Source organism: Hemicordylus capensis, chromosome 1 (assembly GCF_027244095.1).
Source record: "Hemicordylus capensis ecotype Gifberg chromosome 1, rHemCap1.1.pri, whole genome shotgun sequence".
NCBI classification, from domain to species: domain Eukaryota; kingdom Metazoa; phylum Chordata; class Lepidosauria; order Squamata; family Cordylidae; genus Hemicordylus; species Hemicordylus capensis.
In genome coordinates this window covers 332,236,956-332,264,243 of record NC_069657.1, presented here as the reverse complement: position 1 = coordinate 332,264,243, position 27,288 = coordinate 332,236,956, and the positions used below count along the sequence as shown (strand labels likewise).

Here is a 27,288-nt window from a genome sequence, read left to right as displayed (position 1 = left end):
GGATTTGAACTCGGGTCTCCCCGGTCCTAGTCCAGCACTCTAACCACTACACCACACTGGCTCTAAAGTACATGGCTAATATATTTTGGAGATGAGTACACAGAATTATTGCTGAAGCAAAGTACCACCTCTTTATCATTCCCAACAATGACATTTAAGTGTGTATTGCAGTCATCTGCCCCTGAGTTGCCTACAGCGGGAATGGCCAAATTCTGTATTCTACTCTTTGTCCATCAAATTAAAGTGTATTTTGTTACACAAACTGATCTCCTACCCTAAAGGTATTCAGGCTCTGAGTAGATGACAGCCAGGACCAACAGCCAAGATCAAAACCCAAAAAGAGAGATGCAACATACCATAATAGTTAGAATTTCCCCACTTTTAAGAAACATGTGACAGCATATTGTAACGTCACAACAGAAGAAGTTGCCCATAAGATGAATATCTATTATAGAAGTGTCCTGTCTACTTCCCAATCCAGAAATAGCAGAAATGATGCTAAGAGATGATGCTTTGATGTATAAAATAATGTGCAATGTAAACATAACTCAGATTAACATTTCCTCTCAAACATTCAGCCATGCTCTGTTGAACTGTTAGCACTTTTATTTTTAAAATTGGTGGCCTGCAAGTTATACCAGTTTAATTCTTTCAATGGTATCCTGAAATTCAGGGCCAGTCTTGCCATGATGCAAGGTGATGATGCAGGGCCAGTCTTGCAAAGAAAAGACGTGGTGATGGCCACTGGCTTGGATGGCTTTAAAGGAGGGTTAGTCAAATTAATGGAGGACAGTTCTATCAATGGCTAGTAGACCAATGGCTATAGGCCACTTCCAGCCTCATAGGAAAGATGCCTCTGAATAAAAGTTGCAGGGGAGTGTAGTGTATGAGGTAGACTCAGCTTAGATTGTATCAGCGACAGTCAGACCCTCACCTAAGATGGATACCAGGCCCGCTTACAGACCATGAGATTCTGCACGGCAGCTCTGAACTTTGGTCTCTGAGAATAGGGTGCTTATGCTGAAGGAATGCTGACAGAGAAGCTTTCTCTGGGAACAATGTGGCTGTGATGTTCTCACAGAAATGTTGATGAAGAAGCTTTTGAAACTCTGATCAAGATACTGTACCAAACTTAAAGGCCATTTGGGCTGGGTTCTGCAATATCAGCTGGGGTGGTGCAGTGGGGAAGCAACTTGCCTAGGGAGCAAGAGGCTGTTAATTTGAATCCCTGCTGGTGTGCTTCCCAGACTGTGCCTAGTAAATATATATTTGTAGGCACCTATATCGGGCAGCAGCGATACAGGAAGGTGCTGGAGGCGGATGCTCACTTCAGTGACAACGGCAAGGGCGGAGGAAGGCAATGGTAAACCACTCCTGTATTCTCCCAATAAAACCACATGGCTATGTGGTTGCCAGGAGTCGACACCGACTCATTGGCACAATCTTTCCTTTCCTGTAATAATAATGCTAATCAATGCAAATCTATATTATAACTTCAGCTATTAGAGATGATCGTCAATAAAGATCAATAAGGTTATTTTGCATCTCTTGTCTATCCTTACACTCTCTCTCACACACCCATACACACCCATCTCTCATCTTTGGAGCTGCAGAAATTGCTGTACTTTAGTTACTTAGAGAGAAACTCAGAGATAGCCAAATTCATGACATCTTAGCTGCAAGAAAATAGACAAAAGAGGCTGTATGAAGCTGGCATAAGTGATACTTTTTGCCAGAAGTGCACCTAGGTAATTTTGGAGCCTAGACCTGAAGGCCTTTGGAGACCACCCACCCCACTGCAAGTTAAGCATCATTTTTTCCACATGTAGGTTCTTGAGGACACAAAACCACACCATCCAGGACAGACTAAAGATAATTTGGGGGGCCCCAGGGGGTATGGAGGCCCTAGACTTCAGCCCTGAAGTCCAGGGGTAAGAACGCCTCTGCTTTTTGCAGTGATAAGACAGGTAAAGTTCTGTGTGAAAGGCCTTTTCTGAAGGGAGGGTCAGGAGCAGATTTTTCACTTAAACAGCATGAGCAAAATGGCTAAAAGCAGAGACACAGAGATTTTGGGGCAAAAGAATAGGAGAAGGGCTTTTGGTTGGGCTTCTGACTCTTTTGGATGGGCACTGCAATTATAATAAGGATAACTGAGTGTACCCATAGCAGAGTCTTCTGGCCCTTGGCAGTTAACAACATCCTCCAGGATCTAGAGTCTTACTTGCAGAGTGGCAGAAGGAGCTGTATGTTGACACAACACCAACCCACAGAAATAGCCCTTACTCAGTTTTGCAGTCTCTTTTGGTCTCTGGCAGTTGATGACATAGCCAATTTTTTGGTTGATGTAAACAAAAAAAGGTGATGAAAATGACCCTTTACCTTGCTTCATCAGGATGGGTCACTCGTACAGAGTCATTCGGAATGTAGATCATAGTTGTATCTTCTATTTTATATACTGCATGTCCTCCAATATCTGCCATCTTTCTTCTCTTTGTAATTAGCACAATGTAGTAACCTTCTAAAAATCTGACAAAACCTATAGGAAAAATAAATTACTTCATTAATTTTATCGTCTTTCAATTCAATACAATGCTAAAAGGCTAAAACCAAGTACAAACCCTTTCCAATGTTTCAGTTACTTATATAATACTTTCCAACAGTTTAGAAAGCTTGAGATGGAAAGACTGTCATTCATGAATGGATTTCCTGTATTTTACAGAATTTTGTTAAAGTAGCACGTATTTGTTTTTAAATTGTATACTAAATAATTAATAAACCTAAATTAAAAATGTGCTTTGCAAAATAGATGCTCACTGACATTTTTCTTTACAAAATTATTTATTGGATTCTAAAGGCATGTTTCATGAAGTGCGCAACCAGAGTCAACTAAGGAAACTCAAGTACTCTCCATCAGTGTCTAGCACTGCAATGTGACTGACTGCTCAGTGATTGTTTTTCTGCGCTTTGTCCTTGTTTCCACTTCGAAAAAATTTTCATCTCCACACGATTCAGAACCCCTGCCTAGCAGGTGAAAAGAAAATACTATAGCCAAACCAATAGCTTTAGGTTGTTTACTGAATAAGCCCCCCCCACCCCACCACTTTCTATACATATTTGACAGAGAGATCAGATGAAGTTTTCTCTCTTTGAATATTATTGCACATCACTGTTATCTTAACTACCCATCAATAGAGATTCTGACATTTGGTCTGCTGCTCCGATTCTGTGCAGGAATTATAGTTACTAACTGCACAAAATACATTCTGTCTACTATAATAATTGAGAGAGAGAGAGAGAGAGAGAGTTACATACACACACCCAAACATGTGTGTAGCATTAACAAGGACTAGAACCATCTGCTCCTATATGTACCACCCTGATTTTTAATCTTTTCAGAGGTCGCACTCAAGGTGTCATCTTCAAAAGTTAGATGGATGAAAACTGGAAATAAGACCTTTTCAGTGGTGTGGACCTTTTCAATGTACACTAGGTCACTGCTTACTTTGTTAGCCTTTAAGTGTCACATGAACTCTTTATTCTCAACTTTTAAGGATCAATGTATTTTAGGTCTACCTTGCTGCTGTTCTACTTTTATTGTTGTTGCTGCTGTAGTATTACAGCTGCCATTGTTTTTCAAGGTTTAATTTATGATTTTTAACTTCTGTTTTCAGCTGTCTTGGAAATGGTTATGCAAAAAGATGGGATAGCTGGGTTTTTTTAAAGCAAAGAAGAACAAATCATTTGCACTAGCAATTCATATATAGATGAGATATAGTATCCTATAACCATACATTATGAATGCCTTGCTGAGCTAGGCTCATCCTTCAGTTCTTTTCAACTTCTCCAAGACAAGAGTCACTGCTCTTGATGATAAAAGTGGCTGCCCTCATAGACATTTATCATATTTTTATACTGCCCAATATGTACATCTCTAGGTGGTGTACAAAGTTTAACACAATATAAAAAGTCACTGATCAAAATCCATGAAACACAATAAAAACAATCACATAAAACACTTATTAAAACAAATTATTATAATTAATTCTAATTAAAACCCTGCAAGAACAGGTGAGTCTTGAGGGTCTTCCTGAAAACAAACAGAGAAGGAGATGCTATTATTACTACTTAAAATCTCATGACAACAATCCAAAACAAACTTAAAATGCAGTTAAAGCAATGACCTTAACAGTGCTCAGCTGTGTATTGGACTGTGAATCATATCTTGAAGACCAAGATAACCAGGCCACAGTGGAGAGGGAGAGAAGTTCTGAGGTGAAAGAAGGTCATTTGCATACACCTAATGCTTTTCAAAGTAAATGGAAGATTAAAGCTACCAATGAAGTCCAACAGACCTGTGAGAGGTTGCTTCATATCTTATGACAATCACATGAATGTTTCTGAAAGGCAGCAACTCCACAAAAGGGCTATAACATTTGAGAACTGTTCTGGGCACAGCCATGTGGCTACCAAAAAAAGATGATGTCTCTCTTCTGGCAGCCTGTGTGTGTGTGTGTGTGTGTGTCAGCTGCCTTCCCCGCCTCAGAATACCCCAAAATGATGTTGTATCCTGGGCATTTGGGGTGTGTGTGTGTGTGTGTGTGTGTGTGTGTGTGTGTGTGTGTGTGTGTAGAATGGTCATGTTCATCTATCGAAGACTTCTGCTGGTGGTGGTATCAGAAAGAATCATGCTGCTGTCACTGCATCGTTATCACCCCACCACACACACACACACACACACACACACACACACACACACACACACACACACACTTACTTTCAGCACCTCACTTTCATTCACTGGCCCAATTTCACCTGAACTTGAAATTTCTCTTAGGGGCTGTTTATGCGTTATAAGTCACCTCCATCTGTAACATCTTGATAGAATTCTAACTTTTGTAAGTTAGCAGATTTCCAAAAAGCAATAAGTAATTAAGTACAATGCCTTACCTACTATACCAAAAGCAGAGACTGCCCGTGATAATCCAGAGGAACCCTTCTGTCCCATTTTTGTCCTGTTGCCCAGATCTAAGCGGCCAAGCAGCTCTCTCACCTCTTGCTGAGTATAAACATGCTTAAAAATGAAAAAGGGCAATCAACATCTGAAAATTTAGGGCTCCTTAAAAATTGCATAGTACAATTGCATACAGAGGCCATAGAATGGACTATTCCACATCTTGGTAGATAAATGTATTACTATTCATCTTCATACACATTTTAAAGAGCACCAAAGCATAACTTAGGTGCTGCAAGGTACAGATGTGCACAAAACTGGCCTGGCCAGGCCAGTTCAGTTCGAATCTGGGCCGGATTCAAATTGACCTGGCCTGACTTGGTTTTGGCACCGGTCAAACTGGACCCAACTGCCGAACCACATGAAACCGGCTCAGAGCTCTACTGGTAAAGAGGAATCCAGAGAGGATTCCCCTTTATCAGTAAAGGGGTAGGGCTGGTGGGCTTCCTAAGCCTAGAGGAGGTGGGAGATGAGTAATTCATTACTTATAGTGCAAGCCATGGCTGCAGCGGGGACTCCACATCCCCGGGCCTCCCTCAGAATAGCCCGGGCCTCTGTACACATGTGGGTGCCATTTGCATGACCACTCAGATTGCATAGTCACACAAATGGCCTCTGGACATGCACTAAAATGGCTCCCACACATGTGCCGAGGCCAAAACCGGGCCAAAGGCCTGAACTGGGCCACCATCAGCCCAGGATACTCTGGGGGAGTTGGCCAGTGGGGGTAGCTGTGGCCCCCCGCCCCCCATGGCTGCCACTGCTTGCACTGTAAGTAAGAAATTACTCCCCTCCTGCCCCATTTGTTTAGGAAAGCCTCCCCTGCCCTGCCCCTTTATTTATAAACCAGATTTACCTTTATTGGTATACTGGATTCCCCTTTACCAGTAGAGCTCAGAGCCAGCTCAGTTTGAACCAGGCTCGGTTTGAACTGGGACTGGCTGAGGCCAGTCTGGTTCAGCATGAAGCCAGCTCAAACTGAGCCAGCTTGCACACTTCTACCGTGAGATGCACAACCATGAAGTGGGTCAGGTTTAAAATGGGGATTAAAGTGTTGCTTAAGCCCACAGTCCATGGTGTTTTAGGTCTTCTCCACATGCTTTAGACAAAATTATCTCAAAATTCAGATTGAAATAATCACATAAAGTTTAACTCTAACATAGGACAGACTAAAGAATTTGCTTACAATTCATCCCAATAATATTACAAATTTAAGCATGTTGATATACATTGTAATCTGTCGATATTGACAAACAACCAGCACCTTGAGATCTACAATGAATATTCAGGGAATAAAGTTTAAATGCTGTGAAAGAGGGAATAAAAAATCCATTTTATTCAAAGTCTTGATCCTAGTTGGCAACAAAGGTTGACACTTTATCAAAGCACTGATTGAACAGGAGAAGTACCAGTGCTTCACAGAATTTCAGTTAAGTACAGCTAACTCAGCTGCACTGCTGGCTCAGTAGTGGGGACAAATGTCAATGACCACTCTTTCCCCATGAAGCGCCCTGTGCAACCCAAAAATATGCCCCTGCGGGTTGCGCAACCTTCAGGAGCATATTTCTGGGCAACACGGAGGATTTCTAGGGGAGAGGAAAGTTGTCCAAATCCACCCCCTTAGACCAGTGCTTCTACCATTGCATCAGTGCTTTGTTAGTCAGGATGGCAGCAATCATAGGACTCCAGCAACTGTAGCTCGCATTCAGGTAGTGATACATTTCTTCAGCTTTTCACTGGGAACTATTGCACATGTAGGGTAGGCCTCAGTTCCCCAGTGATTGCACCAAGTCTTCTTGCTCATTTGAAAGGGTCTCTACTCATATCAGTTGGGCTGAAGAGACCCCACAGTCTTCACAAATATTTAAGTAAATTCCATTCCCTCTATCTGTTCCCCCACCCCCACTCAGAAAAACAATTTAACTGTCATCCCACCTTGAAATTTTCACCCTCAGCATCTTCTCTTGGACAAAAACCTATGCAAATTAGCTTGCTGGTTGCTTTGATTTGCTCACAAGAAAAAGCAGGATATACATTCTTTAAATAAATACCTATCCACTGATGCAATTTGATACAGTCCCTGGGACAAATGATCAATGTACAGATATACCTCTTACATGCACTCTTGCCTACACTTTGGGGTCTGACTCCTCTGTAAAATTTACTTCAATTGGAGTCAGGGAGTTGAAAAATAAAATGGATTCAATTCTGGTTTGGGTTCATTAGTATTCTTAAATTCTCCAGTTCAGTTCTGTTTCAGATAATGACTGTTCAGAAAGTGACTTTTAAAAAGCGATTTAGTAATCAGTTCAGTCATTTTGAAGCAGTGTAGATATATTTCATGCAGAATATTATAAACTTAATTCTATACAATAGCTATTTCACTTGAGAACAAATAGTTTTAATTTTTGAATTTGGAAGGGTTTTACAAACAAAATACACACAACAAAACAAAAACATTAATCATACAATGGAAAACTGAATGCTTAAGTTGTTATTGAACAACTTATTTTGAACCAATTTCCACTTCTTGTATTTAGGGCTTCAGTTTCAAATTTATTTCAAGGCAACTAAGAGATCTTAGATTCAGGCTCAGTTCTGAGTTCACTATAAGTCTCTCTGAACCAGCTTTTGGGTTCAGATTTGGTTTGACTCCTTTATAGGCATGCTTGCAGAACTGAAATAAGTATAGGAATTATGAATCAAAATGATTATTTTTCAAGAAGAATCCTCAAACAAGGTGCTAGACCTTTGCATTCCAGAAAATGGATTCAGATTGCAAATTGCATCACCACATTCTCAGCGTAAGACTTCCACAGGAAATCATTCCAAACACTTTCATGGCAACAACCAGAAGAAACCCACTCAAATTCTCTGTAAATCTTGATCACACAGAGGGACCTCTCAATGGGTAGCTGCAGGCTACCATTTTACTACACATTCCATTACATCCAAAATTTAGTAAAAATTTACCTTACTACGTGACAGGCAGAACTATGGAATGGGCTCGCAATTAAGAGTGAAGGCAGAAGGCCCCAAAAGTCCATGGTTCTCATAGTCACTTCACTTGATGAATAAGCAAAGAAAGCAGCAACATGTTTCAACCATTTCCCAAATTTCCATAGTAATGTGGGGGAAATTTCCATTTTAAAAAATTCACTGGCCAGCATCCAGACTAGGACTGCATACATACATTGGAGAGGAGAGCTGGTCTTATGGTAGCAAGCATGACTTGTCCCCTTAGCTAAGCAGGGTCAGCCCTGATTGCGTATGAATGGGAGACTAGAAGTGTGAGCACTGTGAGATATTTCCCTCAGGGGATGGAGCCGCTCTGGGAAGAGCAGAAGGTTTCAAGTTCCCTCCTTGGCTTCTCCAAGATAGGGCAGAGAGAGGTTCCTGCCTGCAACCTTTTAGAAGCCGCTGGCAGTCTGTGAAGACAATACTGAGCTAGATAGACCAATGGTCTGACTCTGTATATAGCAGTTTCCTATGTTCCTGCATGCAACAATACAGATTCCAGATCACTGCTGTGCTGTTGCTTGAGTGAGGGAAGGAGCACTTTTTCGCCAATCTCCCCTTCCCTCTGAAGCCCACTGTACATCACCAAAATATGTCCCTGAGGGTCATGCAACCTTCAGGGACATATTTTGGTGATGCTCAAGTATCAGCACAATGGTAGTCCAGCACTCACATGGCTGTATGTGTGAAATACTAATCTGGATATAGGTCACAGTTTCATAAAATTCATTAATAACAATGAATGGCTACTACTGCAATATTAGGCAAAATTGGCAATTTCAAATTTGTAATTAATGTTTTTCAAGTGTTCACACCAAATCATTTTAATGTTTTACATTTGGTTGGTTGTGTTTTTAAACTTTGGTATATTATGTAAACCATCCAGAGATGGTTTTTATTGGGCAAAACAGAAATATGCAAAAACAAACAGGAAGTGGGCAAGATAGTACATATATGTTTTATAGACAGAGCATTTGAATTAAAAAAAATAGACCTGCAAGTTTGAATTTCTAACAAATGAATAATCTGCCCAGTGCTGCACAGAAGGTGCAGATGAACAAAAATTGCATGGGAATTTTTTTTGAGAATTTTTTTCTGTTCAAAATTTTCCAGAAAATCCACATCTCTGAGTGTAGAAGATGGAATTTATGACTCAGCAAGTCCAGAAAGTTCCAGTACAGTACACTGATATAACATAAGTGAAACAAGTATTCTGGAAAACAACTTGCTAAAAGAAAGGGGTTTTGAGTACCATGAATCCCATTTTAATTCAAAATACTAAAATATTTTATTATTCCCAGACACTGTTTTTTTCACAATGCCACAGACTGTGAAGTACTTACCCTGTCATCAATGACAACTAAATCCTTTGGTTCTGTGCGATCAATTTTCAAGACACGATATTTGGTTTCTGCATGATTGCTTCCAACAAGAAAATACCGCTGGGATAAAATAAAGAGAGAGAGAGAATGAATGTATATAAGAGAAGCCAATACAACCTTTAGCAACACAACTATCGACATACCAATGAAATTGCAGATTCAACTAAAGGCAGAATCAAACTATTTGGGAGAAAATAAAAAGAAATAGGATGATGTTCTAGGCCCCAAGGTTTTCAGTACATTACAGATAGATTGTTTCTCCAGCCTTGCGGGCTCTACAGATCCTGTATTCCCATTTGTAAAGCCCAAGAGAAATTCACCCAATTTTATACACCATATACATGGCACCATCTGCTGTGAAACTCCTTTTTGAGGGAAACCCACCTGATCAGCAACTTAACCCTTTTAGAATATCATCAATAACCTTTTATTCTAACAAAATCTTTACACTGATTAGCCTATGGTTTTTATAGTTTTCTCACTGGCTTTTGTTTATTTTAATTGATGTTTTAATTATTAAGAACAGCAGCATTTTAATCTTTTTGTAAGGTGCTTAACCAAACTATGACAGCAAATTTGGAGAACGACACAGTGACCAACAGAGTGGAAGGGGTCAGTCTACATACCCATACCATAGAAAGGAGACTTAACAGATTGCACAAACCATCACACAATATCCTTAATTTCACATGCGAGCAAAATAATGCTCAGGATTATCCAACGCAGATTAGAGCCCTACGTGGAAAGGGAAATGCCGGATGTTCAAGCTGGTTTCAGAAAAGGCTGAGGAACAAGAGACATTATTGCTGATGCACGGTGGATAATTGAGAAAGCCAAATAATACCAGAAAGAACTCAATATGTGCTTTATTGACTACAGAAAAGCCTTCGATTACGTTGACCATGTCAAGTTGTAGAATATCCTTAGGAAAATGGGTGTCCCAGAGCATCTCATTGTTCTCATAAGAAACCTATACAAGCACAGGAAGCCACAGTCCTGACGGAACACGGTGAAACAGACTGGTTCCAGATTGGCGGAGGTGTAAAATAAGGCTGTATATTTTCTCCTTATCTATTCAATTTCTATGCTGAACATATACTGAGAGCAGCTGGATTGGAAGAAGATGAGCGTGGTTTTAAAGTTGGAGGAAGAAACATCAATAACTTGCGCTACGCTGATGACACTGCTTTGATAGCTGAGAATGCAGATGCTCTGCAAGCTCTAGTAATGAAAGTCAAGAAGCACGGTAAAAAAAATGGTGTCGATGACTAAATGTAAAGAAGATTAAACTAATGATAAACGGGCACAGCAAACAGCCTCAGAATTGATAATGAAGACACTGGAGTGCTGGAGAGTTCTGCCTTTTAGGATCGACCATCAACAGTAAAGGATCTAGGAGTCAAGAAATACGTCACAGACTACCACTTGGTAGGGTTGCAATGAAGGCCTTGGAAAGGATATTTCAATGCCATGACGTGTCTATACCTACAGAGAAGAGATTTTACAAAATATGAAACTATTGCAGAAACAAATAGATTTAATGGATGCCAAAGAGACTTACAAAAAATGAACTTTACGAAACAGAAATATTATAAGAAAGGTAATAAAGCAGAAAAATTACTGGCATATCAATTGAGAAGAGAGCAAAAGAAGAGGACTATTACTTCAATATGGAATGGCAAGGAACTTGTCTCGACCACGGATGAGATGACGGAACAATTTGTGAAGTACTACTCTTGTTTATATAAAACTAAATCCCCAAATAAGGACAAGATTAAGCAATATTTAGATACTTCACAAGTTAAAGATTTTACAGAGCAACAAAGAGATGTTAAATAAACTGATCATAGAGGAGGAAACTAGAGAGGCAATACAAAGAACACATTTGAATAAGTCGCCAGGTCCAGATGGATTTTCGGCCTTGTACTAAAAGTTTTTCAAGATATACTGGTTAAACCATTAACTCAGACAATGAATGAAATACAACATTGTCACAGTATACCTGCCAAGTGGCAAGAAGTTTATATTATACTGATCTTTAAAGAAGCACAGGACCCAACATGTCCGGAATCTTATAAGCCTATCTCATTATTGAATGTGGATTACAAACTGTTTGCAGCTGTTTTGGCGACAAGACTGAAGAGATTTTTAGCAGATATAATACATTTTGACCAGACCAGATTTGTTCCAAAGAGACATGTGAAAGATAATTTAACACTCATTGAAATTCGACACTCGTTGAAAGTGTCGACTCAATGTGTGGCAGCTGTGAAAAAGGCCAATTCCATGCTAGGGATCATTAGGAAGGGGATTGAAAATAAAATGGCTAACATTATAATGCCCTTATACAAAACTATGGTGCGACCACACTTGGAGTACTGCGTACAATTCTGGTCACCACATCTTAAAAAGGACATTGTAGAACTGGAAAAGGTACAGAAGAGGGCAACCAAGATGATCAAGGGCCTAGAGCACCTTTCTTATGAGGAAAGACTACAACACCTGGGGCTTTTTAGTTTAGAAAAAAGACGACTGTGGGGAGACATGATAGAGGTCTATAAAATCATGCATGGTGTGGAGAAAGTGGAGAGAGAGAGATTCTTTTCCCTCTCACACAACACTAGAACCAGGGGTCACTCCATGAAATTGATTGCCAGGAGGTCTAGGACCAACAAACGGAAGTACTTTTTCACACAACACGGGATCCACTTGTGGAACTCTCTGCCACAGGATGTGGTGACAGCCAACAGCCTGGATGGCTTTAAAAGGGGTTTGGATGACTTCATGGAGGAGAGATCTATCAATGGCTACCAGTCGGAGGGCTGTGGGCCACCTCCAGCCTCAAAGGCAGGATGCCTCTGAGTACCAGTTGTAGGGGAGTAATGGCAGGAGAGAGGGCACGCCCTCAACTCCTGCCTGTGGCTTCCAGCGGCATCTGGTGGGCCACTGTGCAAAACAGGATGCTGGACTAGATGGGCCTTCGGCCTGATCCAGCAGGGCTGTTCTTATGTTCCTAAGATATATTTTGAATGCCATTGAGAACATTATCATAAAGGGGAAGGAAACAGTGATGGTCTTTCTTGATGTTGAAAAGACTTTTGACAATTTGGAAAGGCAATTCATGCTTATTGTGCTGGAAAAGATGAATTGCGGGCCGAATTTTATTTCTTGGATTCAAAGTATCTATCTGGAGCAGAAAGCGAAAGTAATAGTGAATGACGTAATATCAAGGACTTGTTTTGTTACAGAAGGTACAACACAGGGATGCCCACTTTCACCTTTATTGTTATTCTGGCTCTGGAACAATTGGCATGGGAGATATGGCAGGAAGAAAGAATACCAGGAATTAAGATGGCCAGGCAAGAACGTAAGATAAAGCTATATGCGGATGATGTAGTATTAACTATTACCAAACCAAAGATCTCGCTGGACTATGTAATGGAGAAAACCCAACAATATGGGAAGGTTTCTGGATACAAACTGAACAATAGTAAGACGTAGATGGTAACATGGTATATTAAAGAAGAGGAATTGAAAGAATTGGAAGAAAGAACAGGATTTCAGTCCAGTATTAAACCAGTAAAATATTTAGGGATTAATGTAACAGCAACAAACAAAGACTTGTTCAAAAATAATTATTTACTGGTATGGAAGAAAATACTGGCTGATCTGAACAGATGGCAAAAATTAAATCTTTAATGGCTAGGCAGAATTTCAGTGATTAAAAATGAATGTCTTGCCTAGAATTAATTTTTTATTTCAAATGCTACCAATAAGAATTGAAGAGAAGTCTTTAAACAAATGGCAAAGACAGGTGAACTCTTATTTGGGTGAATAAAAAGCCCAGAGTGAAATTTAAGATTATGCAAGATGCAAAAGAATGTGGAGATTTAGCCACCCCACCCCAAACTTGAAACCGTATTACCATGCCAGTTGTTCAACATGGATTGCAGAGTGGAGCAAAGCCCCATATGGATGGGTTACAAAGGATCAGATATGACTAATGGTCTACATAGATATTTGTGGACAGAGGTCAAGAAAGTGGATGTAGAAATTAAAAATCATTCCATTAGGCACAGCCTATTAAAGATATGGGGCAAGTATAAACAAAGGATAAGTCCAGCACTGTCACCTATAGCCTCGATATCGAATATGTATTTCCATGGAGAAGAACATGCAAAACAATTTGATCAATGGAGAACATACAATTTGCAAAGTTTTATGACAGGAATATCAGAAGTGAAATCCATTCAATGTCTAAGTCAAGAGTGTGATGAACATCCTTCCTGGCTATTGTACTCACAGATTGACAGTATAATTAAAGAAGTACGGAAGCAAGGTGGAAAATTGAGAGACTTGACAAAATTTGAAACTCTAATAACAAAGAACTCAGAGCATTTGTTGGGTCGTATTCACAAATTACTACTGAAATACAACTCAGAATCAGAACAGGTGGAAGACTGTATGATAAAATGGATGCAGAATTTTAACAGAACAATAGAGATGCAACAGTGGAAATTTCAATGGAAGGTGAACAATTTTTTTTTTACAGTGAATAGTACCTTGAGGGAAAACTGGCATAAAATGTACCGACGCTGGTATATTACCCCAGCAGAGATTTCAAAGATGAACAATCAATACTCTGGGGATTGTTGGAAATGCAAAGAACAGAAAGGTACTTTTTATCATATCTGGTGGACATGTAAAGAAGCTCAAAATTTTTGGAAAACAATACATTTGAAGATGCAGCAAATCTTGCATATAGACTTTCCTCCCCCCCCCCGCCCCCCGGAGATTTTTATGTTAAATATCACTAAACCATATATTTCGGCAAGATACACTGAACTTTATATATGATAAAGGCAGCAAGAATCCTCTATGCTTCTTGCTGGAAAACAAATCTGATTCCGTCTCTAGACGATTGGTATCATAAACTTTGGAATTATGCATCAATGGCCAAAATTACTGCACATATTACGAACAAGTCTGAAGATTTTTTTTCTCAGACATGGGAACCATTTCTTCAATATATCACAGGGTTTGGTTCCTCACCAGAGATTTGGTTTCTTTTTAAAGAGAAATTTAATGCTGAATGCTCTGTGTAGATAACAGGTACACTAATTATTGACTTCACTGTTAACTTTTTCCAATTTGCAGCCATTTCGCTTTCAGATTGGAGAAGAAGAGATGGAGATGGTGTAAAGAACTCAGGTGGAAGTAAACAGACTGTGATGAGTATCCTTGTAATTGTATTGTTTGATCACATCTTGTTTTTTTCTTTTTTTCTTTTGTTATTCCTATTTTTCTTATGTTTTTCTCTTTATATTATGGATAAAATAATAAAAATACAATTTAAAATGATTAGAATTGTTTGGACAATTTTTTCCCCGTGACACTCTATGGATGCGAAACCTGGACTTTGAAGAAACAAGACAGAAAAAGTATTGACACTTTTGAACTTTAATGCTGGAGAAGATTTTTGAGGATATCATGGACAGCAACAAACGGATCATAGAACAAATCAATTCAGAATTTTCACTCGAGGCACAAATGACCAGGCTCAAACTATCATACTTCTGACACATTATGTGAAAACCCAGCTCCCTTGAGAAGAAGAAGACAACCAGCAGCAAGGTGGATGGACCCGATGATGACAACAATGAATATACTAGTGAGAGACCTTAAAGGCCAAGTTGAGGACAAATTATCCTGGAGAGAATCTATCTATGTGGTCGCTAAAAGTCAACACCAACTTGACGGCACTCACTCACTCAATCAATCGTGCTTGAGAACTATATAACTGCCTTGCCACTTATTCTAGGTTGTGGCAACAAATCGTGACAAAAAGTTAAATAATTTTTATTATTATTATTGTTTATTTACAATCTTAGATCAAACATATTATCCTGTCCATCCTGATTCTAATCAAAGTTTTTTTCCCCCATCTTAATGGGGTATATTCCACAGAGCTTCTAATGTTTTTAAGAAAAATAATTTAAGCAAATTATTATCTACAGCAACCTGTTGCTGCCAACTATAGAAAGAACAGAAATCACAACAATGCCAAACAAATGTTAATCCTGTGATCGAGGTACTCTGAAATAAATAAGCAGTCAAAAACTATTATTCTAATTTTAAAATAGAACATATTGGTTTCAATTCAGAGAACTGCAAAAAGCATTCTGACCCTCTCTTCCTTACTGCAGCTTACTGCCCCCTCCAACCAATGAGGGTAGGAGGCCATCAGGAATAGTGAGGGATATGGCACAGGGGGGTTGCTGATGCAGGAGGGGGTTGGCAGAAATCATGCTCTTCCCGTGCCTGACCAAAAGTACTTTGTCTTATGCGAGGCATCTTTGGAGCTGACCCATTTTAATACTTCAGATTTTTAAAATGTCTGATATCACTGTACTCAAAGACAAATGCACAATTGTTTTTATATAAATGCCGCAGCTTTCCCCATATTTGACATGTTGGATATTTTTTAAAGGATACACAAATGGCATATATCAGATTCTCTATTTCCAATTTGTATCTTTAAAAGGACTTCCAACCACTTGCACCGTATACATTACGTGACAAAGGAGCAGACCAAACTAAATTAGTTTCTATACCGAGAGTAATTGACAGCAAGAACAGAGTGCAGGACTGACTTGCTGGAGGCAATTCTTGCTTTACCAATTTTCCCCCCAATGCTGGCTTTTTTCACAAAATAGGGTGCTCATCATTAATCATGCTTACAGTCCAATCCAATGCAAGTTTACTCAGAAGCAAATCCCTCTAAGTTCCAGAGACTTACTTCCAGTGTGCACTAGATTACAGCCCTAACCCCATAAGGAAAAATAGTAAAATAATGCATAAGTGGTGACCAATTCTTCAGTAGTTGCAGGCTTGATTCCACAACTTTGCTTCTTAAAACAACGGAAGAGACTCTAGGCATTCTGTCTTCAGAAGCTGGCATTAATTTATTTCTTCTTCTTCTTCTTCCCCAATCCCTGTAGGATATGGGACCAATGAAGGATTCGGGACCCTGCCAATAGTTGATTGGACTATAGCTCCCCACTCAAACTACAGGGTGCTGCTCCCAACCGGGGAGGTCTACCCTGTCCAAAAGACTGGTGTGGCTTCACCAATCAACAGCCTCTCAAGGGTATTGCCCCCTATCTGTGGCCCAGGTGGTTGGTTCTACACTGAATTTTAAGGGGAAATGCCAGTGGATGTGTGAGCAGACCCAGACCAAAGCTGTCTTTTGTAACTCTACTTGTAGAAATATGCTCAGAAATATAGTAAGGAAAAGGCTCTGGCAAGCAAAACGACAAAATTCCTAATATAGTCTAAATGTAAGCAAATCTACCTAGCAAGGAAGGGAAAGGATGGAAGGTGAAGGGGGAAAGAAAAGAAAAGGGAAAAGTCCGTTACGCAGTGGTAGGGAACCACCAAATGGCCAGTTTGCTAGTTCTCCCAGTGTTCAAGATGCTAGAGTGTGGTGAAAAGATGGGGGTGTGCAAAGGTAGGGTACGAATGATACAGTACTTGAGAGGGTAAAGATGCGCCTTTTGGACCTGCCCTCTGATGAACTGATCTGAACCCCAAATGCTCTTCTTCACCTCTGATGGTCCTTTGGAGGTGGTCAGTTCCTGTCTGTCAAAGGTACCAACAAGCCAACCTTGATGCCAGTTTCCAGGATTTTGGTCTTAGATATTATTGTATCACCCTCGCCCTTTGGTGTCATGTCTCTGCATTCCAATCCTTATCTCCGGCACCCTGTGGCTTGATGCAAGATGTCTCAAAGGTTGTTGCCATCTTCTCTCATCCTGGTCTTCAGCCTTGATTGATAAGCATTAAATGCTATAACCATTGCTGTATTCCTTCCTGGCCCCTTGGGTCATTTTCAGTTACCATTGGCATTGGTGTGGGAGGTGAAGGCTGGGTGTGAAGGGAAGGAGGGGATGCAGGCATGGAGCCAGACTGCCAGTGGTCCGTGTCCATCCGAAGCAGCAGCCCTGCTCACCCCACCCCTTGCGTCTGACATTAGATGCGGGGGCTAGCCACGCCCCTGCATCTGACGTCAGAAGCGGGGTGTGTGGTCTGCCTCCTGAACGGAGCCACATGGCTCCATTTGGGAGTTTGAGTCCAGCCGGCGCTGCATTTGCAGCGCGGCCAGGAGCAGCTCTTCCCTGACTTAAAGACAGGGAAGAGCCGCTCCTGGCCGCACTGCAAATGCAGCAGCTATTTAACTCCTGAATGGGGGCCGCACAGCCCCTGCTCGGGAGCTAATCCAGCACCCTCGCATCTGACATCAGACACTGGGGGCGTGTCAAGGCCGCAAGGCATGGCCCGACTGGTGGCGGCCCGGGTTCTTTGAACCCGATTGCCCAATGGTGGTTCCGCCCATGAGGGGATGGGATTACAGTGGAGCTCTTCCTTATACAGAATGCAATTGCCAGGAGCTTTCCCAGATAGCGCGCTTTACTGAGAGGCTTTACTACGAGTTCGAAGTTGCCACCAAAACCCGACACAAAAAGTGGATTAAAAACAACAACAACAACTTCAGATACTAAATCGGGTTATACTCTAATGCACAGTAAAAAACAAACCCAAATTGTGTGTGAAGTGCCCCCGACAGCTTGCAGGGACTTCGGGGTAAATTTGGCCAATATGTGAACACACCTACTGCATTCTGGAGCACATGCGAACTAAAAGCTGGGTGTGAAAACCTTCCTGGTCTTTGCAAATGTGCCACAATGAGATATATAACATAGAACATGGGCTTCTGTTCCTTGCTTACTACCACAAGTAACAAGACATTATGCCTATGGGGAAGGGCGGGGGTTAGGAATAAAAAGGGCAAAAAAAGTCCCAAAAGTGAAAAAAATGAGTGAAAACACAACTGAGCCTTGCTCTGTGGGATCTCATTGTGTCCTCCTTGTGCCCAGCAATGCCCCCCAAGCAGCAGAATGCCCCCCCAACCGCAGAAGATTACAGAAAAAATGCCATTTTGAAACAGAAATGATCCACAAAATGGTGCCTGCTAACATGCTGCTTAAAAAAGCCTACAAAATGGTGGCTGGAAGTAACCTCGTGGTCACTTCTGGCCCTCTAGGAACCGTGGATACATGGGTTTTAACCCTTTAGTATCTGTGGATAATGAATTTGGGTGCAAATTAGACACCTGTGGATACATGAAAAGGTGGATGGCGAGTCTGCGAATAGTGAGGTTTCTCTGTAAATGGTTTTCTTCTAAGCTATGGCCCTAATACATAAAATACAACTAGAAGAGTACCCTTTATTCTATTTAAATAGAATTCTATTCTGGAATTCTATTTAAATCTATCTTTCGAAAAGGTCAAAGCTTATAGTCAGCAAGATTGTTTATGATTCTTTCAACCAGTTCATTTTTCTTGAAGCAAGGTCTCCTTGCCACTGTGTGCTTTTGGAAAGACCTATGCCTGTATTTAGACTGAATATAAGTGAATAAAATCATAACAGAGGTTAGGGGAAAGGCCACGAGGACTGGAGTCCATAACAGGAGCACCACATGTGTCATATTGACACATGAAAAAAAATGGGATTATTTCTCTCTCTTAAAATCATACTGTAAGTCTTGTAAAAATATTTTTCAGATATCACCAGGGGATCGGAGTAGGGGCGGGGACCCAGTGGTTCCAATGAACTCATTTAGCTGAAGTATGTAATCTTGTACTTTCACCTAAGATTACAGTCAACATTACTGTCAGCTGTGGCCAACCATCTTCCAAGATGTAATTCAGCATTGACAAAGACTAAGCAAGCATGTCAATTCTATTATTCATGAAGCACAAAAATACAACTGCAGTATCAGTTCCACCAAACTGAAGAGAAAAGCTTCAGGCTTCCAAGATCGCAGTTCCTAATTGCTTAAGAATGTTCCACTCAATTAGCTTCAACTAGAGCTCTATGGGTGTTCTGCACATGTGTGTGCACGCACACAGCTAGTTACCAATAACCAGGGTCTTCCACATTCACTATGGAAGACTATGAGCTCACAGGGGGAGCCCTTCACAGACAATGTAAATGTAAATGTAAACACAGAGATGGTCTTTAACAGTGAGATGGATGTGGAAGTCGAGAGCTGTATTTGTGTTAGCTTACAAAGAAGGAACTTTCAGACTCACTGATGCTGTAGCATTTCAATTTATCTCTGTGCCATAGTTCTCCTTCAACATCAGAAGTACACTTGAACTAGAACTACTTCAGACAGTGAGATTATTTTAAAACAGACTCCTTTTTCTAAAGAGGAAATTTATTATTTCCATTCAAGGTTACAAAACAATCATTTGAACGCTGGAAGTGGAAAGGTTCACTAGCTCCTCATGAGAAATTAAGCACTCACAAGAAGAAAATTAGGGATTATACAGTAGTATATTAAACCCCAACCACCTATAATTCCTAAGGCAATAAAAGCTAGAGGTGTACAAAACATTTCAACTCGAAGGGGGCCTTTTTCAAGCTTGGAACAAAACAACTCTGTCTCGATTTGTGCACCATTTTGGAGGCCTGTTTCCCCCTTGGTTTTCTGGCACTGGCTTCTGATCCTATTGGGGGGGAGGTTGGGGAAAGGTTTAAAAAATTGTTTAAAATCACCTGCTTGCCCACTTCTTTTGTGGGTTGGGTGGAAGGTAGCACCCATCTTACCCTACCACTCAACCCACTTTAGTGTCCCTAGGAACTACCTATGGGCACGATTGCTTTGATTTAAATCAAATCACAATTTAAGGATGATGTCAGGATGATTCTATTTAATCACCATTTTCTAGTAAAAGTACATTATTGTTGTCTAATATAACTTTAATACATATTCTGGGATAGATGTAAGGTTCATTTTTAGAAGGTGCACAAATCTCATAATGCTGTTTCATTTGGGTAACCAGGCCTTGCATTTCTTTATTGCACTGTTCGGATTTTACACACATGCCTGTCCAGAGGCGTATCTAGGGAAAATAGTGCCTAGGGCAAGCACTGAAATTGCGCTCCTGTCCAAACATCTGACACCCATCTTTCAGATAACTTTACCATAATATCAGCTCAAAAATACAAGTTCAGACACTTTCAGGAGAAACAGGTTGTAAGCAACACACACATGCATACACACACATACAACCACATGTGGCACATATGTGCCAGTCGCCTTTCCAAGGAAACGCAGCACATCTATGTGCTGGGCATGCCTCCTTAGAGCTAAGCAGTGAAAGCTCTCTTTAGCAAATGCTCTGCCACCTCAGCACACCTCACAACAGGTTGCTGCCTCCAAGAAATTCAGGGATGGGATTTTTCCCCCTTGTCCAAATAGCTTTTGCCTTAAAGGGAGATTGTTGCATTGGGAAATCCTAGGGGCCCCAAACAATCTGAAATTATCCAGCAGCTTACAATAGGCTTGGATCCAGCAGCCTGATCAAGAACAAGGTGGAAGTTGCAACTAGCCACAAAACAGCAAAACAGTGTGATATTCAGTTTTGTTTTGTTTTTTAAGCACCACACAAGTTAAAAAGCAGGCTCTTTCCAAATTTGAAATCCCACAAATCTTATAATCAGATAGGTTGACATATATGCAGATAAAGATAGAGCTCTGTATAGAGAATTAAACAGCATGCGAGTGAATATTTCTATTTTATTCCTTGCCTCTCTGCCCCCCCCTTCAGTTTTGCCAGCTCACAAGGTATTAAACCGACATTGTCTTTTTAAGGGATGTTTGTCAACTTACTTTTGTGCCATTTATATCTTTTTTAAATGCTCAAGTCCCTTGCCAACAACTTTGCATTCTTCTGACTACCTAGATCAGGGAAAAATCTAGACTTGGTCTTGCAGAGGCCATTTGAGCATGTGCGGTGGCCATTTTTGTTTTCAGCAGCCTTTTTTTAAATTTAAGAAAATGGCCACCACACATGCTCAGATGGTCCCTGTGAGGTCCTATGCCTTGCCAGGCCTCGCAGAGGCCTTTTGAGCATGTGCGGCGACCTCCAAAATGGCCACCACACTGATCTTGGTAGGCCCTAACAGGCCTGAAAATTAGCCCAACAGGCAGTGATCTACGAGGCCGGCAGGGGAGGGGAAACCTTTGCATACCCCCCCTGCGGCACTTAGGAAGCCTCCCGAAGAGGCTAGAGGTTAAAAAAAAATTTAATTTAAAAACATCCGTGAATTGGGGAGGGGGGCAGAATGGCACTGGCACTCCCCCCAGTGGTACCTAGGACATGTGCCCTGGCTGCCCCCCGCTAGTTTCGCCTATGTGCCTGTCATATCCACAGGTACAGGATCTTCATTAAAATATTCACAAATGGGGTCTCTTTTACGGCCTGCTGCTATGATAGGCATTTCACTTCTACAGTGGAGATACACTCCAAAAACATTTCCTCAGGACTGCATGAATATGTTCTGTTCACTTTTGGTTTCACATTCTATTCGCCTCCCCAGTCCCTTGCATTTATATCCAGACGACTCCTCCTTGCTGAGATCTATTCCACCCACCCAAATCCTCTATTCAGTCACTGGCCTTCTTTAACCTGACACAGACATTATGTTGTACGAGTGTACAGATGTCTGTAAAATTGTTTATATGAATGACTGTACCTGTGTTCATTTACAAAGTAGGGAATTATTTTTATTTATTTTATTTAATACATTTCTATACCGCCCAAAACGCAAGTTCTCTAAAATTAAAATTAAAGCTTTTGTCTCAGCACAAGCTCATGTGAGGGAAAGCAATGCTGAATCATCCCTGCTGAGCTGCCTGTATTATTGGTAGGTTCAGAATGATGCCACCACCACCCCTTTTGTCAACAGAAACTCTCTGGGCATGGGGCAGGATAACCCAGAAAAAACTCTTAATTTTGCTCTTGGACAGGTACAAAAGTCTTCCACGTGCAAGCCTGCATGTGGTGTGAAAACTAATAGCTACTGAATATTTTAGGACATGTTTGCACTAGAAAAATCCCCCTTCACCCCGCCCCCACCTTTCTTAAAAACCAACTCGGAGAGGCTTGTAAAAACTAAAAAAAACCCTCCATTTTATTCAATTACTACAGACTGCTTCCATCTGAAGCTTTCTCAGCTTTTAGATATAGTTAAGAATACTTAGTAGGGTTACAAAAATAGGTTTTCTTAATGCATGCTCAAATGTTTACAAAGTCTTTTGCAACGCCCTAGGTGGGTTGGACGTAGGATAGTGTTTCTTCTTTTAATTACGTTGCAGGTAAACAATACTAGAACAGTATCAGGGATATACTAAACACACACAAAAGAAATATACATTTCTAACACAAAGACTGACTAAACAAACTTTCCTCTAAATTGATCTTCCTGAAGCCAAAGTCCAGGCTTCCTTTCCTTGAACTTACCAAACTCCTGTAGAGAATTAAGCCCCTGCAATTCTGTCTTCCAAGAGCTACAGTCATCCTGTTGCAGCAAATTCCATTGCCACATGTCCTCCTGTGCACCTCCAGCCTAGCTTTTTCCTTTCTTGTTCCCAGAATTCCCAGCAACAGCTGTCTAGGTCCCACCCACCCGGGGTGGACTGATTGAGCAATCTCTGTAGATCACCAGTCTGTCAGTAAAACAAGGATTCACTTCCAGTTAACTCTTTAGAGGGAGGGGAGGCTGACACAGGCCCTTCAAATGCATGATGCTACAGATAGGAAGTGTATTTCTGTACCTGTATTCAGCATAACATGTTAATGACTGTACCTGTGTACAGATCTGTGCCAGTATACACAGTACACTCATTGTTTGAGTGTTGAATGCAACGTGTGAATGGACCTAATGTCTTCCCACTCTGATGGGGAGGGGGCAAGGGCTTGACTGTGTGTGTTGCATGTATACCACCTGCAGAATAGGATTGATCAGGTCTGTAATCTCTCAGCCCCATATATTGCTGATAACATGTTCATAGAATATAATTGGAAGCTATGATTAACATTCACAATGATATCTTTGACCTAGGTTCTTTTTTATAAATTGATTTTAAAAATTAAAAATCCAATTTAAAAATTTAAAAAATCAATTTATTTTTAATCTATTTTTATCAACCTTGCCTATGGGGAACAATGAAGTGTATCAAATTTCCCTATTGTTCCCTAGGGCTGAAACACTCGAAAAGTTTTAAGGTTTGTTTTGTCAAAACCACTGGGTCGACTGCTGTTTCAACAAAACGTTTCAGCCATCTGCATTTTGTTTCGAGCTCAAAACAGGATACAAAATCCATTTCATGCACATTCCTAATAAAAGCCACTGAAACAGATATAAAGAATAAAGGAGATACATGCTCCTGCTTGGCACTTTTGTCTTGTAAGATTTATTTCACCACCATGCTCTTCAAACTAGTTATATTGGCTCTGATGCAAAAAGCAGACACAAAAAGCTCACATCGCCTGAATCTATACATTTACACAGAAATGTGTACTTTATGCTTTAAAATGCATGAAGACCCAGGTTCAATCTCTGGCATATCTAGTTGATACCATTTTAAAAAGGGACAAACTGCATGTTATGATGAAGATGCACAAATAAATTTCTCTCTTTTTATTTTCAAATATCAACCATGCAGGGGGAGAATTTGTGGTATAGAGGGAGAATAATCAAACAACTCTAGTATCATAATGATAAATTATTTTGTATGAAGTGCCTCAGAGTTCCTGTTGCGTATATCCTAAAAACCTTGTAAAACAGATAAATTTTTGAGAGAATCTCAGTTCAGCTTTAAGGCCAAAACATAGTTTGCTGCTATGCAAGCATGGCTTGGATTCATGCACTTTCTCCTCCATATACACAAACAGTTTGATTAAATTTTTAATTTATAGTAGTTCACATGTAATGATAAACTATGGTTCATTTCCAGAGAGAGAGAGAGAGAAGAAACTGCAACATGAAGAGGAGTGCACATAAGCTTGAAGCTCCTTCATGTGGTGCCAAACAATAGTTTAGTGTCACACTGAGTTAAGTATGTCCATGCACAGCTTTGGCCAAAGCCGAACACTCTGCAAGGTCCTCCTGGTGATGTGTTTAGAAAACCAAAGAAACTCCATGTTTGCCCAGAATACCACATTCTAACTCAAAGTAACCCCAGCCCAGCTCAGGGACATCACGGCCTCTCATGATCAACGTCGTTATCTCTCTCCACTAAATTGTATCTAAGAAACTTGGTTCTCACAAGATTCTGACTGTTCTTTGCTGACAGTTAAGAAAACAGGATGTAACCAAATAAGGAGTAATCACCAGATGAACAATGAATCATTCGCATGCATACTAGATACTTAGTCCACCATTTTATTGCCACGTATACTATGTCTAGGGTGTCAGCATCCATTTTGTTGATTGTATAAAAGAACACCTCAAGCTGTAACCTATTTGTATTCAATGTAGAGCCATAGCCGTTGAATACCTTGCAACTGCAGTGCAATAAAGCCTCAAAAGAGATTCCCACTGAGTCTGTTTGATTGGCTAAAGGCGGACCCAGGGACGAACCAAATTCACATCACTGGCACTGCATGGAGATGACAGTTGTTCTGTTGCATTGGAAGAAAAGTGTAAAAAAATTCCATACCTAGCTTGGCTCATGTTCTCCTATACTGCCTCTTTTAGAAGGATATCTGAACTTGTTTTATTATCCCTTTTATAGTAAATTTTCCAAGCCATATAGATCTATTTTATCTTCAATATGTATTGTCCGACCAGAATGATTTGATTTCTTTAATTGTTGCAAATTTTTGTTATATAGCTTGTAAAATTCATCAACAATAGGTTAATTTGCCTTAGTTATTGTTTCATTTTAATGGCTTGTAATCCAATTGTTTTGTTCTGCTTAATCTTTGTTGTGCTCTGCTGGTCAATGACTGCAGTAAAGGATTGATTGATCGAGTTGTCTTCTTGCAGTATCTGGAAGATAATGCAAAATAGTTGGCTCTGGATGTAGTTTGCATAGCCACATTGTCTTGCTTAAGGCCACTAAAAATCTTCATAGGTGAAATAGCTGAATCTGGATTTTCCACATCAAAGCCCAAGACTATCGATTTTCAGCACATAGAAAACATACAAAACAAGGACCCGTAACTTTAACCAATGTGCAAAACATTACTTATGTTATAGCAAGCATGGCATTTGCCACTCACTGCGGCAAGCAGCTGAGTAGCAAACTGCAGTGCTACCCTTTCCTCCCCCACCACACTGGCCTGCTGATGCCACTAGGGATGTGCAAAACTAGTTCTATTTGAAACTGGTTTGGCCTGATTCAAGCAGTTTGGACTCGGACCAAACTAGACACCCCCCCCCCCCCCCGCCAAGGTCTGAGTTTGAGCCAAACCGGCCCCAGTTCTAACAGAACTGGTCCGATGCGGCATGCTTGTAAAGAAGTGCCGGGCCTAGTCTGGATACTTCAGAGGAGCCACGCCACCACCTCTATCTACAGGTGCCCTCTCAATGTCCCTATTAGGAAGTTTAAGGTAGTCAGTTCCCCCTTGCTTGTAAAGGGAAATCCCCACTGGATTCCCCTTTAAGGGAATACACCCTCAAACAATTGAACCGGTTTGGTCCAGTTCAACACTCGGAACCAGCTGAGGGCCAGTTCGACTGGAACTGGCTCACGGGCTGGTAGGCTGGTTCAAGTTTGGCTCAAGCTCAAACTGAATCAGTTCCATGCACACCCCTAGCTGTCACTGGGCTTATTGAATTATTAGGTTGGAGAAAAGGAACTGCAGCATCTCTAAACAAGCTCTCTCTTGCTCCAATTGTAAGCAATACTAGTGTACATAGGAAAACTAGCTTTTTAGAGCCCGAAGAAAAAGAATCCACTTGCATTCCCTGTGGCAATGTACTCCTCTGACTATCAAAAGCAAAATATTGCAATTTTGCATGCATAGGCCAAAAAAAAAAAAAAAAGGTTGCCCAGCTGACCAGTCTGTACCAAAAGGCCCTACCAAGCTAATTGATTCTAATGTGGCTAGTTTAGCCAATTCTAAAGAATGCTGCTAGTCTGTTTTGCTGCTAGGCATTCACCATGATCTAGAGATCCCTATAACGATTTAGTTTTTAATCTCAGATACACAAGTGTGAGCGGAGGAGGAGAAGTACACATGCAAATAAATGCATGTGCCTCTTCGCTGCAATGAATAAGGAAGCCATTCTTTGTGGGATGGTTCACTGCACCCAGAATAAGTCACTGAATCAAAGGAAGCATCTGCATTATCGAAGAATGACTCATTTAAGAATCCCTCATGTCCTGAAGTTGGATAAAACTCAGCCTTCACCTTCAGATTACGTTACACTTGTTGGTCTGTAAGCAAGTGGTCTCTCAACATTCATAGGTTATTTGTGGTGTCACACAAGCAGGATTGGCTCATTTTTCTCTGCACTCTGCTGCTGTTTTAATGTAATTGTTGCTGTTTATTTGACAATACAGCGATCTCAGTCAAATAAGAGAGGAGCCCTCATCCATTATTTGGGTGAAAGAAAGAGAGGTGTGGTCTCTCCAAACAAAGCCCTGTCTGTCATGGATTGCCTCAAATTAGATGACTTTTCATGCTTTCAGTATTTAAGATTAGACTTAAGCTACATCAGGAAACTGCAGTATAGTCAAAGTTCCAGTTTAGGAAATACATCACTGCATCATGATCACTATGGCATTTTATTGACAATATAAATATAAGAACCTGATAGAAAAATGCCTACAAAAAAACTAGTTTACTTATAATGCTTCTAGTACAGCTCATATAGAACATAAAGACAATGCATGGCAGAACTGCTTACAAATGACTTTATATGAAAAATTCCAAGAAGTGTAGTTAATTCAAAATTGTAGCACAGCCATTTGTACAAACTGCACAGAGTAATATGAGTCACTAAAAGCTGCCT

The 27,288-nt window shown here is 40.6% G+C and overlaps 1 protein-coding gene across 1 annotated transcript in view; it reads right to left on the bottom strand.

Annotated features, from left to right (window-relative positions):
- FIG4 (FIG4 phosphoinositide 5-phosphatase) overlaps positions 1-27,288 on the bottom strand; it is a 143,593-nt gene that overhangs the window by 103,009 nt on the left and 13,296 nt on the right. Inside the window, exons 2-4 of the mRNA XM_053299812.1 lie at positions 9,373-9,471; positions 4,948-5,071; positions 2,380-2,536 (exon numbers count right to left, since the gene is read on the bottom strand). Of these exons, the coding sequence (XP_053155787.1) occupies positions 2,380-2,536; positions 4,948-5,071; positions 9,373-9,471 (380 nt within the window). The remainder of the gene's footprint in view (positions 1-2,379; positions 2,537-4,947; positions 5,072-9,372; positions 9,472-27,288) is intronic.